This window comes from Trifolium pratense, linkage group LG1 (genome assembly GCF_020283565.1).
Source record: "Trifolium pratense cultivar HEN17-A07 linkage group LG1, ARS_RC_1.1, whole genome shotgun sequence".
In the NCBI taxonomy this organism is placed as follows: domain Eukaryota; kingdom Viridiplantae; phylum Streptophyta; class Magnoliopsida; order Fabales; family Fabaceae; genus Trifolium; species Trifolium pratense.
This window is the reverse complement of record NC_060059.1, coordinates 17620873-17634360: the sequence shown is the minus strand read 5'-3', so window position 1 is coordinate 17634360 and position 13488 is coordinate 17620873. Positions and strand designations below refer to the sequence as shown.

At 26.2% G+C, this 13488-nt stretch overlaps 2 protein-coding genes across 3 annotated transcripts; both read left to right on the top strand.

The window, feature by feature from the left end:
* Window positions 1-3277: 3277 nt before the first annotated feature.
* LOC123902407 lies at window positions 3278-4620 on the top strand. Of its 2 annotated transcripts, none has more exons than XM_045952128.1 (4): window positions 3278-3892; window positions 3974-4058; window positions 4152-4284; window positions 4372-4620. In XM_045952128.1, exons 1-4 carry the CDS (start codon window positions 3877-3879, stop codon window positions 4528-4530), a joined length of 393 nt encoding a protein of 130 aa, XP_045808084.1. In that variant the 5' UTR covers window positions 3278-3876; the 3' UTR covers window positions 4531-4620. The 2 variants fall into 2 exon arrangements, 1 of the variants encoding a protein (XP_045808084.1); XR_006807569.1 differs by having other exon boundaries at window positions 3668-3892; window positions 3991-4058; window positions 4372-4523.
* Window positions 4621-12483: 7863 nt separating this feature from the next.
* Window positions 12484-13076, top strand: LOC123889442. Its single transcript, XM_045938783.1, has 3 exons — window positions 12484-12509; window positions 12618-12721; window positions 12826-13076. Exons 1-3 carry the CDS (start codon window positions 12484-12486, stop codon window positions 13074-13076), a joined length of 381 nt encoding a protein of 126 aa, XP_045794739.1.
* The last annotated feature ends 412 nt before the right edge of the window (window positions 13077-13488 follow it).

Here is a 13488-nt window from a genome sequence, read left to right as displayed (position 1 = left end):
CTGATTGGAAACAGTAAGAACAGGACTTAGGGTACTGTACCTAAGTTTTGTCCATTATGTTATTGCTTTAGTATAATTAACTTTCATCTTTTTATTTATTATGATTTTTCTTTAAGAGTCTCATACATATATATCATAAGAAAAATTATAAAACGATGTTGTCATGAAAATGTGTTGTGTATATATAATAAACTATAAAATATTTTATATGAATTTTCATGTTATAAAATGAATTTGTTTTTTTTTTAATGAATTGAAATAAATAAGCGAAATAAAATTTAAAATATTTTATAGGAATTCTCATACAGGATGTAACAAAGTAAAAAATATATATTGAATTGAAACAAATTATATTTTATATGAATTCAAACTAATTTATAAAAATAAATAAATTTTAAATATTTTATATGAATTTTCGTGCAATATATGTAACAAAGTAATGTTAAATAAAATTAAATAAATAAACGAATTTAATTATAAAAATATATAATATTAAATGTTTTCTTTGTTAATTTTTTTATAATTGAATGAATTTTTATTTTTCTCATACATAAATAACATTAAATTGATTCCATGAAATTATTGAATTCCATTTTTTGATCCGAAATTATTGGCTTCCTTTAATAGATTGAATATTGAATTTAATGAATAGATCCATCCCGCAGCAAAATATAACACAGAGGAAAGGCAGTAGAAGACAACAATGTTCACAACACGTTAAAAACAAAATATTTTCTGTCAACCTGTGCAATCGGTTACCCGGTAAAGAAAGAAAAGAATTTTAAGTTTCAATGCTCCATACGTATGACTTTCACTAAAAAAAGTCAAACATAACATTGCGTTTAATTTGCATACTTAAAAAAGAAATAATTCAAATTGTTATTATCACAAATTTGTTTTCCAATAATTTGAAAACTTGAATAAATTAATTATTTTTGGTTGCAGGAATTTTTTTAACAAAATACAAGTTTAATTTTTTGTGCTTTTTTTTAAAATATGTTTTTATTTTAAACAAAAATTATTATAGTAAGGAAATAAAATGAATGAATTTATTTGTTGTTGTTGTATATATATATATATACATATATATAATCCTTTATGGTAAAATAAAATATGATTGTACCATATTAATTTTTTTTCCTATTTTGAAAATGTAGTATCCCGTCCAATGATCGACTATTTAAGGGGATCAATTCTACCGTTCACTTGTGGGGGTCAATTTAAAATTAGAGTTTTTTTTTTTTTCTCCGAGGGGAATCAAACCTGAGCCCTTTGAGATGGGCACACTTCAAAGTCTCTAGCCAACATCATTATGTGAGTTTGTACTATATTAATTAATATTACTAAAGAAATACCGGAAACATTTATAATTTATGTGCAATTTTTTTATAATTTAGATATGATTTATATTTACTACCGGAAACCATCAACTACACACGCTTAAGATACCGTGCAAAGTTATTTTCTTAAATAAATTATTTTTTTTTTATAAAAGAAATTTCATTAATACCGGTAAAAAAATCTTTTATATAGAAAATAGAAATTTTAACATCATCACAAACTAAATGCATACTCACCATCATCTCTTTTGATATTTACTAGACCAATAAGAAAAAAATTCTAAATAAAAAATCAACAATGAATTAGTAGCAATCATTTGTGTATAATTTAATTTTTACAACGTCTATAATCAACAATGAATTATCTGTACTTTTCGTTTAAAACTTGAGGTTGACACAAAATCATTTGTTGGAGTTTTGAATTAGCACAAAAGAATAGTATGATATATGTCTATATACAACTATACTACCAAAAATTATACAACCACACTTTTTAGTACAATATACAAACTCGAAATAATTCATTCATGTTACTAACTCGACTCATCTTAAATTTTGAATTATTATAATCTTAATCTTAATCTTAATACTATACATTTGAGACTTATTTTCTAAGCCTCATTTAATGCAAATTTTCAAATGCTTTGCTCACATTCATCCTCACATATTTGTATTTATTGCTCAATTTCAAATGTTTTGCTCACAATCATCCTACAATATTTGTATTGAATATAGATATTTTAAAAAGGAAATATGTTAACTAATTTTTTTTCCGAGATTTGTCACAGCATCTGTATTATGACCGAGATTTGTCACTAATTGTAGGATATACTATAAAACAGGAATATATGAGATTGCTCACTAATAATATGTAGTTTTTTTTTTTCCGGAAATTGTTATTAATTATTTATATAATTTTTTTTTACACAAAAAATTCAAATAATCAAATATATAATAATATAATAATATATAAAAAGGAATTGATTATTTACATTCAATACAAATTGATATTGATAGGCATAATTTTTTTTTTCGGCAATTGATTATTCTATATATTGACATTCATATATTTGTCCATTTAATTTAATTTAATTTTTTTTTTCCGGAAATTTGTCACAACATCTGTATTATATTGATAGACATAATATATAGTTTTTTTTTCGGAAATTGTTATTAATTATTTATATAATTTTTTTTTACACAAAAAATTCAAATAATCAAATATATAATAATAATAATATATAAAAAGGGAATTGATTATTTACATTCAATACAAATTGATATTGATCGGCAAATATGTAATTATGTTTATAAAAAGTAATATTAATGTGGTGATCCTATTTCATAGCAATCAAAGCTGTCAAATTGTGGCACAATAGTATTAAAAAGGAAATATGTGGGGAAGATTGTTGCTTATAGTTTTTATGCTTTTTTTTTTTGGATCGCAAATATGTGGGGATGGTATGGATAAAGTCATTGTTTGTGTCTTGATTCAAATCATGTGCATAAAACATTCCTAAATTTTTATTAGGGTAATTTAAAAGGAAACATTTAATTTGACCAAATTACTCATATGTCCTTTTTTCACTATATATAGGACCTTAATCTCAACCCTAAAACTCATCATTTCTCAATTCTCTTCTCTTTAGTTATAGTTATATCTCTTTGTTTATTTTCATTGTTTTTTATTTACTTGAATTTTTAAGAAAATGCCTCCAAAATATAATTATATTTCTGAAATTTCTCCATCCAAAGAAACATGGAATGTATTGGTTAGAATTGTTCGCATGTGGTTTGTTAAAGATATGAATAGAGATGTGCTGCCATATTCTTTAGAAATGGTTTTGATGGATAAGAAGGTTTATTCACATCTTGATTTTCAATTTATTTTTTAAATTTTTTAAGCAATCATATCTAATTTTTTTTTTTTTTGTGTGTATTCTAGGGTGAAAAGATCCATGCAACAGTTCGAAGAACATTAATTTACAAATATGAAAAGGAACTCACTGAGGGCCATGTGTATTCCATAAGCAACTTTAGTGTTGCCACTAATGTGGGATCATATAGAACCACCAATCATGCCTATAAAATTAATTTTCAATTTGGAACTAAAATCAAAAAATTTGATGACAAGTTGATACCTGCTAATATATACATGATCAGTGAACCTCATAAGATTTTTAATGATAACTATGATACCGATTATTTGATAGGTTTGTCTATAATATATACTTAGCATAAAATTAAATAAACTTTCGTTTGTCTATAAAACTAAGACTTTCGTTTGTCAATTATTTATTTATTTTTTTAATAAATAAATAATGTAAAGTACTCCAAATTTTTAACCCAATACATCAAGTTTTTTTCTTTTATTTTTATTTATATTTTGGGATGGAGAGAGTAACTTATTAATCTTTATGTTTTGTTTAGTTATCGATTTAAGTGTATTCTACGTGGCCATTATGTGGACAAGCTGATTAATTTTTTAAAGTCTGATGCATCCGACAGTACATGTGTTGTATTGCTTTTTGGAAGGATGAATTTTTGGAAAGGTATCACATAACCCTCACCGTGTAATTTTAATAAGGCTTCGATGCTTAAACAAAATTCAACATAACTAAATTATAATTCAGGTATACCTACTGTTCAGAATTTCGGACAATATACAAGGGTGTTATTCAATCCAAATATTGATGCCGCTGCAGAATTGAAGCAAAGGTTTATAGTTTTCTCCTATTTACAGTATATACACGGAGTAGTTTGGAATGCATTTTATGTTCACTTAATAAAATATGTCTTTTATATCTATAGAATGCTGGACAGAACAATTTCTAAGCCTCATTCGATATATGCAATAAATGAAACTACAAAAGCACATGTATTGGATCAGTGGGTGTACAAAACAATTAGACATACTCTATCAACCCTTGGTTTATGTGCAATGGTAACCATTACTGATATTGATTTGTTTGTCTATTTTCATTTTAGATTTATGAAGTTGTACCTAAGTTGTCACAATTAAATATTGCAGGGGTCGGTGTACGCTATATTGGGCAAAGTAGAACATTTGGAACCTAACTGCGATTGGTGGTATTTATCCTGTGTATGCAATACCAAAGTGATTCCTTATGATAATATGTATTATTGGAGAACATGCAGTAGACGTGTTTTAATTGTTAGTCAAGGGTAAACATTTATTTTTTAAAATTTATATCAAAAGAAAATGTGTTTATTTATGGGTCATTCTAATATATCTAATGAAAGCATATATTAAGTTTAATTTAATAGTACTTTATGCTCATAAAATACAAAAATTTTAATATGAGATGTGTGAGCTCATGTAGCACAAATCCGTTATTACTTTAAATGAGATTCACCGTTTGATGATATATTTTTGTTAATGGTGTCAATAAATCGTAAGTTTGATTTCCTAAAATTTGACCATTAGTTTAGATATCACGAAAAGAAATTATATGAGTTATTTGATTTTCTAAAAATCGACCATTATTTTTTATCATGCGTTTTTTGTTACTCTATTCATCATAATTTTTATTTATGTTGTAAACAAAAATAAGTAAATTTTTAAAGGTTTGCCCCCGTGCTTGGCACGGGTATCATACTAGTTAAAATAAACTTCGACACAATCCTGCCATAAGAAGTTTATACAATCCGACGGAGAATTATTTAACATATGAATACTGTGGAGGTTTAAGTCTTTTTTTTTTTTGAAGCAAGGTTTAAGTCATTTAAATATTATATTTTGATTTTTTTTTTTTAAGAGACAAAAATGAAATATATATTAACCAAATAATCTCATCGGCATAAGGTGTGCCAAAAAAACTACAAAAGATTGTACAATGTCTAAGTCACAATATGAAAACTATAAAATGTCCAAACAAATACACGGACTTGACCACCAACCATGGGAACTGGAGACTAGATTAAGGTAATCATTATGTTTTGATTATTTCACCTTTTTTTTTTAAACTAATTTTCACTTTGTTTTTTTTTTATGACCGATAAATAAGGTAAAAAAAATATTAAAGAAGGGAGAAAATAAGTAAATTATAAGTGGTATTTTTTTTTAAACTAAAGGTATCCTCCGCGCGCAATTACAGAGAGTAATTTTTTCGAGGTAATTGAGATTCATTTAAGTGGTTGACCTCTTCCAATAAATGTTTCTCCATACGTATCGATCGGGGATCCAAGCCAGGACCAAATGGTTATGCATTTTTGTTTTTCATACATAGGAATTGAACGTGACCATTTGTTTAAGAGTCTAATTAGCACTCTTACTATTTAAATCAATTTTATTGTCGATTATAATAGCTTTTTATAATATACTAGGGGTAAACTCGTGCGTTGCACGAGTTCGATTAAATATATAATTAAAATATTTTTATAAATGAAAAATAATAATTGTTATAAATATAATAATATCATATAGTTAAATAATATATATTAAAATAGCTTATTTAACTCATCTTCAATGTATTATTGGTCAAAAAAGAATAAGAAAATATGAGAAGTTTTCTAATTTAAAATTTTATGCATTATTATTGCATATAATTGTATGAAGCCTTTTTAGAGGCGGCACATCAACAAAATCGAGACATAAGAGCAATTTAAAGTTCGCTTATAGAGATGTCGTAAAATAAATTATAATCTTTAACTTCTAAACTTTTGCATAGGTCATATACATTCAAATTATTTCTAATGTAGTTGAGACATACATTTTTTTTTTACCAAACATATCAAATCTATGGTTTAAATAGAAGGAAAACTTTCGATCAAATTGATGTGCTCCACAATCATCACACTGCAATGACCACGTTTATTCCATAAAGCAATCTTTAAACTTGAGTCTTTAAAAAGGTGAAAAATGGATATTAAAAATAGAATATCATTCATATATATACTTAAAAAGATAAAGATATATAGTGATTGACTTACTTATTGAGAATATATATACACATAATTTGCTAAAATATCTATACATAAAAAACATACAAAATAATTTAAATACAAAAAATGAGAGAGCATGACTAAACAAAAAGTATGTGATACAGGTGAATAGATATTAGATTTAATTGTAATGAGTGTTTAGTTATCATTGCATTATATTTTTACAAATTAACTATGCAAAGGTTAATTTATAGCATAAGAAATTAGAACTCTTCATGCAAATACCACAATATATAACACATGGAGTTTTATTCTTTTCATTTTAGTGTGTCGTTTCTTTTGCAAATAATCAAAAGTCACACTATTAATTACTGTTTTCAATTATTTGCAATTAAGCATAAAATAAATCTCATAATCGATTTCAATTATTTTTTCTTCTATGGACTAATAATATACATGTTATTGTTCTTGTATTTGTCAATTCTTTTTTCTAAAATGTCTGATATCAAATATAAAATTATATTCATAGTTATACAATAGCTTTAGTAAAATTACCTATTATTAATTTTTTTTCTAAGGAAGATTTTTTTTTTTGTTTATCAGAGAATTTTTTAGTAAAGATGGACGCAAAAATGTCAATATTGCGCAATTCAATTTTTTCTCAATTACATTATATACTATCATTTATCATTATAAGTCCAAATTTAGTAGAAAACTGAGACAAATAATATAAGAATACATAATTGTTGGTTGATATATCTTCTTGTGAGAATTTCATTTTAGAATTCCAACAATCATGAGAATTTGATGGTCATAGTATCATTTATGTCTCTCTCTAAACCATAACCGAAATATAAATTTGTAGGTCTTATAATATTGGTTGGTCACTTTTAATTAAATTTTTCATTTTTCATTATTGATATATTCTTTTGTAAGAAATTTTTTTAGAGGTGTCACATCATCACAAAGAAGGTCTAAGAGCATTTCAAGCTTTCTTTTAATATTAAAAGATGTTATATCAATTTTCAAGATATAATTTGGCCGATCAATATAATAGATATCCAACCATAAAAATTATACAATAGACAATAAGATATTCTTATATGAGTGACCATTTGTTTTACAAATTTCTCGTAAGGATGCATGAAAATCAATAGATACTTTAGTCAATATTCTGACATAGAAATCAATAAATTAGTGAAGGCATACATGAAAAGTAAGAAAAGAACATAAGACATTATTAAAAGTTGAAGAATACGTACCCAAGAGTTATTTTGGAGAAAGTAAATGATGACTCAAACAAAAAATCTATAAATTAGCTAGTATATACCTTTTTCTTCCTCTGGTTCTATCGCATGGATCTGAAGTAAGTAGACTAAAATAATACAACGGTTCTATGTTCTCGATAATAAAAAAACAACCAATATCAGTAAATAAATGAGAAAAATAAGTTTAAAAAAACATTAGCACAAATGAATATTGTTGGATATCAATACATAGCACCATGGTAGAAATACGCTCAAAGATTGAGTGAAAATGTCAAATATTAAGATTTAAGAATGAGTAGAAAAAGAATGTGGGGTGGTGGTTATAAAGAGTGAGAGTGAATGTATTAGTCACTAAACTTTCTCATTTCATAAGTTATATTTGGAGGGATGTAAAAAGATGCATATAATTATGATGATTTTTTTGGTTACTCATACAATTATGATGATGCTAATTTAGTTTTTTTTTAGATTTAATTTAATAAATTAAAAGAAATAAGTAAAAGATTTTAATAGAGATTAGAAACATTTAGTTTTTTTTTAGATTTAATTTAATAAATTAAAAGAAATAAGTAAAAGAAATAACACTAATATGCAATTTTTTTTAACAATACTATAGGCAATTAGTTATAAATGAAACAAATGTAATTTAAACCTTAAAATTTATCCCAAAATAATTTTAAGGATTTCTTTGCATCTCTCCATATATAAGGTGATATTTTCTCTATTAATTCAAGGTGCTACTTTTGGAAAACATAATAAAACTTTAGAATATTTAACATGGAGATACTTTTATTCTATTGACTTTGCTTGTCACGTTACTGTTTTCTTTAGACCTATTATAAAGATGAATCACTTTTAATGGTTGAAGTCTCACCAAGATAACTATAAAATGATAATAGAAAAATTTGGCAACATGAGAAATTTTCACGAAAATGGATCCATTGCAATAACATTTGGTACAATTAAGTTGTTTGGAGCTGTCTAATTCAAACTTTAATACAGTCCTCATAAACATAACTCAGTTGATAGAGACATTGCATGTAATATGCAGGAACTGATATTCAAACTCTGATACTTCAACTTATTTGCCAATTTTAGCCACTAGGCTATTTGACAACAACAAAAATTGGTTGTTTAAAAAAAATCCTATTATTTTTACTACTTTATAAAGGTTGTTTAATTAGAAAATAATTTGAAAATTAAAGTTGAATTTTGAAAGAAGAAAAAAAAAGTATTCAAATGGACTTTGTAAGTGATGCATTTGAGCCTCCGTTTTTTCAAATTAAGTTTCAAAGCCCATATATTTCACTTCTCATCCCATGTGATATATGGAAAATATTCCAAGAACCTCTACAATTATACCCTCACCCCCACTATTTTGTCTTAAATGTCTATTTTGTTCTCATAATATAAACTAAAACTATTATTTATTTTTTTCGTTTTCTTACAAATTTTACAAAGTTTTTTGGTACACTAGAGAGAAGTAGATATAGAGTAGTAAGTTTAAAAAAACATATTGGAATAGATTTTTAAATTTTTCTTGGTGTAAAACAAGTCTTAGATAACTTTGTGTAATCTTTTCAGTTCATACTAGTTTACTAGAAAACTTTTTTAAACAAGTTAAGTTTTTTTTTTTTAATACATGATTTTAGATTTGTATGAATGCATAAACACGTCTTAGATACTTGTAGGACTAATACTTGAATATTTTTTTATTGGATTAACACTAAAATGCTTGATATTTTTAGGGATCATTTACATATTTAAACCTAGATTATAGCTAACAAATTAATATAATCTAGGTTATAGCTAATACTTCTATTTGCATAACCTCGTAACACTAACAAATTAAATCAACCACCACAATTCTAATTTTTATTCTTTCTGACCGAGCATATAAATATAGTAGAAATTTTTTCCCAATTTCTTCTTTAGTCTATGTGAATTGATATTCTTGTTATTATCATGATAATCTCGTACACTTGTTGGACTCAGGGGCGTCTCTGAGTTTTATGAGACTCTGTGCAAAATATAAAAGTGACCTCTTAATAAAAAAATAATTTTTTTAAAAAAAATCGATTTAAATTGCATATAATATATATATATATATATATATATATATATATATATATATATATATATATATATATATATATATATATATATATATATATATATAAGTCATTCTTATTCTTTCTAAACATATAAATTATCAATATTAAACCAATTGCATTAAATCAAATGGGACAAGAAATACAAAATAATTATCTTTGTATATAACGTCAAAAATGAACCTCCTAATCTAAAGTTAAATTTTATGCAAAGATTAAAAGGGACTAGCTAGAACCATATTTACGAGTATAGATAACTAATCTATTGATACTCATATGATATTTTATGAACATTAACAATATATAACTATTATTTCAGACCTAAAAATTAATCTATTAATATACATCTGATATTTTATAGGTATAAATAATATATAAGTAATATTATAGGACCTCAAAATTTTGAGTTGAGGCCCTCAAAATTTTGAGGCCCGATGCCGTCGCACATCTTGCACATGTGTGCAAGCCGCCACTGGTTGGACTATCAAATTCTTATACTCAATAAAACTCCAAGGTACATAAGAGATTACCTTGATTTATTTTTAAAAACAACATTAAATTTATAATTAAGTTTTTGTTATTATGCGTGACATCCAAAGAAAAGTAGAGAGAAAATTGTGAAACTCTTTGTATCAATGGTAATGAAACTACTAAACGCAAAAATTTAAGTAAAAAATTACACCAAAGCCTTTTTGTAGACATCCACTAACTACTAACCAATACTCATAATGACTAGTTAACTATATCTTCAATAGCCTCTCTCAAGTTGAGAGATGTTAACAACACTTCTATTTTGAACAGATCAGAGATAAAAGACTTCGATAGTGAAGTTCATCGCACGAAGGTTCTGGCATGGATGAGATTGATTTTTGATGGTTAAGGTACCTGCAAAAAATGTTAGCACTCCAACATGTACTCAAGTCAATGTATGATAGAGGTTGAGAAATTTGCAAGTAAAGAGTGAATCATATCTTGATGTGACGAGAAGCCACACTTATATAGGTGATAATGTTATAACCGTCTTTGTCTGGTGTGGCGTGAAGTGCGAATGATCGTTGAGATGATATCTAATGGCTCTTGAGTGATTAGGAGAGAATCTGGTGTGGTGAGATGCACGAGAAGTTTTCCTGGTCAGTTGGTGTGGACGGAGCTTGTACGCGAGCATCGTTGATGTTATTGGGCCTTGATGAATTGTTGATATGAATCGTAGTCTAACCTAGAACGAATTCCAACTTGGGATGAGCAATACAAAAATACATCAAGTTGAAAGAAACTACAATTAGATGTAATACATCGGTAGAAATCAAAGCCAAGATGTAAAACACTTAACCATCATACAGAGGCCACAACACATGTTTAACCACTTGCTAGAAACAACAACCAAAACTTATCCACTAAGCCGAAGTCATAACTTAAAAGCTTAACGACTTAACAAAAGCTACAGAGCATAACCACCATAAGACAAAGGGTGTGTTTGGTAAGTTCAATAAGTTACCTTATAGTTTATTAGACTAGCTTATAAACTTGTTTGATAAAAATGGGTGTGTTTGATAAAAATGGGCGTGTTTGATAACAAGCTTATCTAAATAGTTTATAGCGTTTTTTTGAAATGTCATTTCATGTAGCGTATGAGTTTGTAGCTTTTAGCTTTTTACATTTTATTCCATATTTACTTTTTTTTTAATTACAATGACTACCCACTAATCATGTATTTTATGTCATTTTATACTCGCAACAAATAAATTTGTCAAACACTTTAATTTTATTCTATTAACTTTTCAGCTATAAGCTATCAGCTATAAGCTAACTTTTCAGTTATAAAATAACTTATAAACTATCAGTTAACTTATACCTTATTTTTATCGGAGAAAAAAACACAACATTAAAATAAATTAAGGCAACAAACTTAACCATTAGAGTACAAAACACTCGAGGCAAAAATAAATTAGGGAGTGTTGACATATCTAATGACCTAGAAAATAAAGTAACAATGCTCATGTGCTAAATTCGACTTAACCCACTTATTTTTTTACTTATTAATTTAATAGTTAAATATATTTTTAATCTCTTTAAATATACTAATTTTTAATTATGCTCATTTTATGCTTCAAAAAAATTATGCTCATTTTATTTTACAAAAGTATGTATTTCATGTTGGAAGTGACTTTTTTTCATGACATTTCGTTGTTAATATCTCAAAACATCATTAACTTTTTTTTTTGACAGAAAAAAAATATCATTAACAATTTAATCTTTAGTTTGATAATTTATTCTTTGATTTAAATTTATTCTTTGATTTAATTTCTTTAAAATTATTTTATAAATAATAAAAAAATTATGTAAGTGTGACTATATGGTGACGTGAGTATGAAGTGTTAAAAGTTGGTTGAATCAGTCATCCAAATACTAAAAAAGTTAGTATTTATTTGTTTAAGGAGAACTAGCTGGATATCCGTGCGGACGCATGGGAGGAGCGGCGTCGCCGTTCCAGAATATGTACTATAGAATATAGATTTATTGGTTAATAATAAAATATAAAGGGTGAAAAAAATAAAGAAAAAATATGTTGGCAATTTAAAAAAACTGAATAATGTATATAAGAAGGAAAAAAAATAAAATAAATGTTTTCAATAATTTTTTAAAGTAGATAAACGAAAAGTAAATATGAAGTTAAAAATAGGGGTGAAATAGTGAAAAATATTTAATGACGTGGGCCTTGAAATGTGGCTTTGTGAATAGTGTGAGTAGTTAATTGTTGTAAATATAAATAAAATTAAGATTCCTTTTATAAGAAGGAGACATTTAGGTTAGAAAACAGTTGTGGTAAATTGATTGCGGCGAGAAGTTACTACAAATTTTATGGAAATCTCCTCTGTTGCCTCCAGGTATTTGAAAAATAAGATTTCGGTTATTGATTAGATAATTTTTGTTGGTCGGTTTAATAAATGTATATGATATGTAACACTGTAAATTTAAATGTTTCAAATATTTAGGGAGAATGAAGAGAATGTAGTTCGTATTGAAAGTAATGGTGTCCGAACACCTGTGGTATTTATGTGGGAACAAACTGTTTGTAAATATGAAGGCGAAGGATATGGTGTAATTGTAAGAATATTTTTTTTTTGAACAAATTGTGATGTATAGTTTAGAATCTATTTTTAAAAATTGAATATTATTATTATTATTTGTGGGTTGTTTCAGGAATTCCAAAGCGTGTTGTAGACCAGTGTTTGCTGAAGGATCAGAAGTTGATAACATTGATTGATGAGACAAATAATAAGTCATATGAATGTGATGTTGAGACTGTTAATGGTGGACTTAATGAGAAATATGTGGCTAAAGGATGGTTCGAATGTTTGGAAGATATGAGATTGGAAGATGGGGATAAGTTGTTGTTCGTTGTTGAAAATCCCCCAACAAAAATGTATGTTTATCTTCTTGTATGGGATTGATGTAATATTTATTTATGTGGGTGGTTAGGTGTTTTGATTATTTTTAGCTGTTTGTCAGGTATGATGTTATGTATTTTATAGAAGTTGTTAAAGTTTGTAATGTGTTTAAGTATGAAGACTGTTAAATTAAGTTTTTTTTTTTTTTGCTTATAATAATTACCAGAGTACATGATATTATTTGATATGTATAAAAATAATTCAAAAATCCATATAAAGTTGTCTGAGGTAGCTGTTATACAGCATGAAGGAATAAGTGGTTCTATTAAAATCATAGACTAAAATCCAAAAAATGCATTGGTGAATACAATAAGTCATGTGATCATGTAACTATTACAACCTTAACAAACTATTGCACCGTTTGACAAAGGCATTGGTGATATTTTTTGATACAAAAACTTGTATTGAATTCTAC

What these genes read in the sequence shown, in the direction of transcription:
- LOC123902407 (XM_045952128.1), top strand. An exon ending in GCTGCAGAATTGAAGCAAAG is followed by an intron (nt 4,059 to 4,151) that starts GTTTATAGTTTT and finishes TTATATCTATAG; the next exon opens with AATGCTGGACAGAACAATTT. An exon ending in CCCTTGGTTTATGTGCAATG is followed by an intron (nt 4,285 to 4,371) that starts GTAACCATTACT and finishes TAAATATTGCAG; the next exon opens with GGGTCGGTGTACGCTATATT.
- LOC123889442 (XM_045938783.1), top strand. Translation starts at nt 12,484, where the DNA reads ATGGAAATCTCCTCTGTTGCCTCCAG. An exon ending in ATCTCCTCTGTTGCCTCCAG is followed by an intron (nt 12,510 to 12,617) that starts GTATTTGAAAAA and finishes TCAAATATTTAG; the next exon opens with GGAGAATGAAGAGAATGTAG. An exon ending in ATATGAAGGCGAAGGATATG is followed by an intron (nt 12,722 to 12,825) that starts GTGTAATTGTAA and finishes GGGTTGTTTCAG; the next exon opens with GAATTCCAAAGCGTGTTGTA.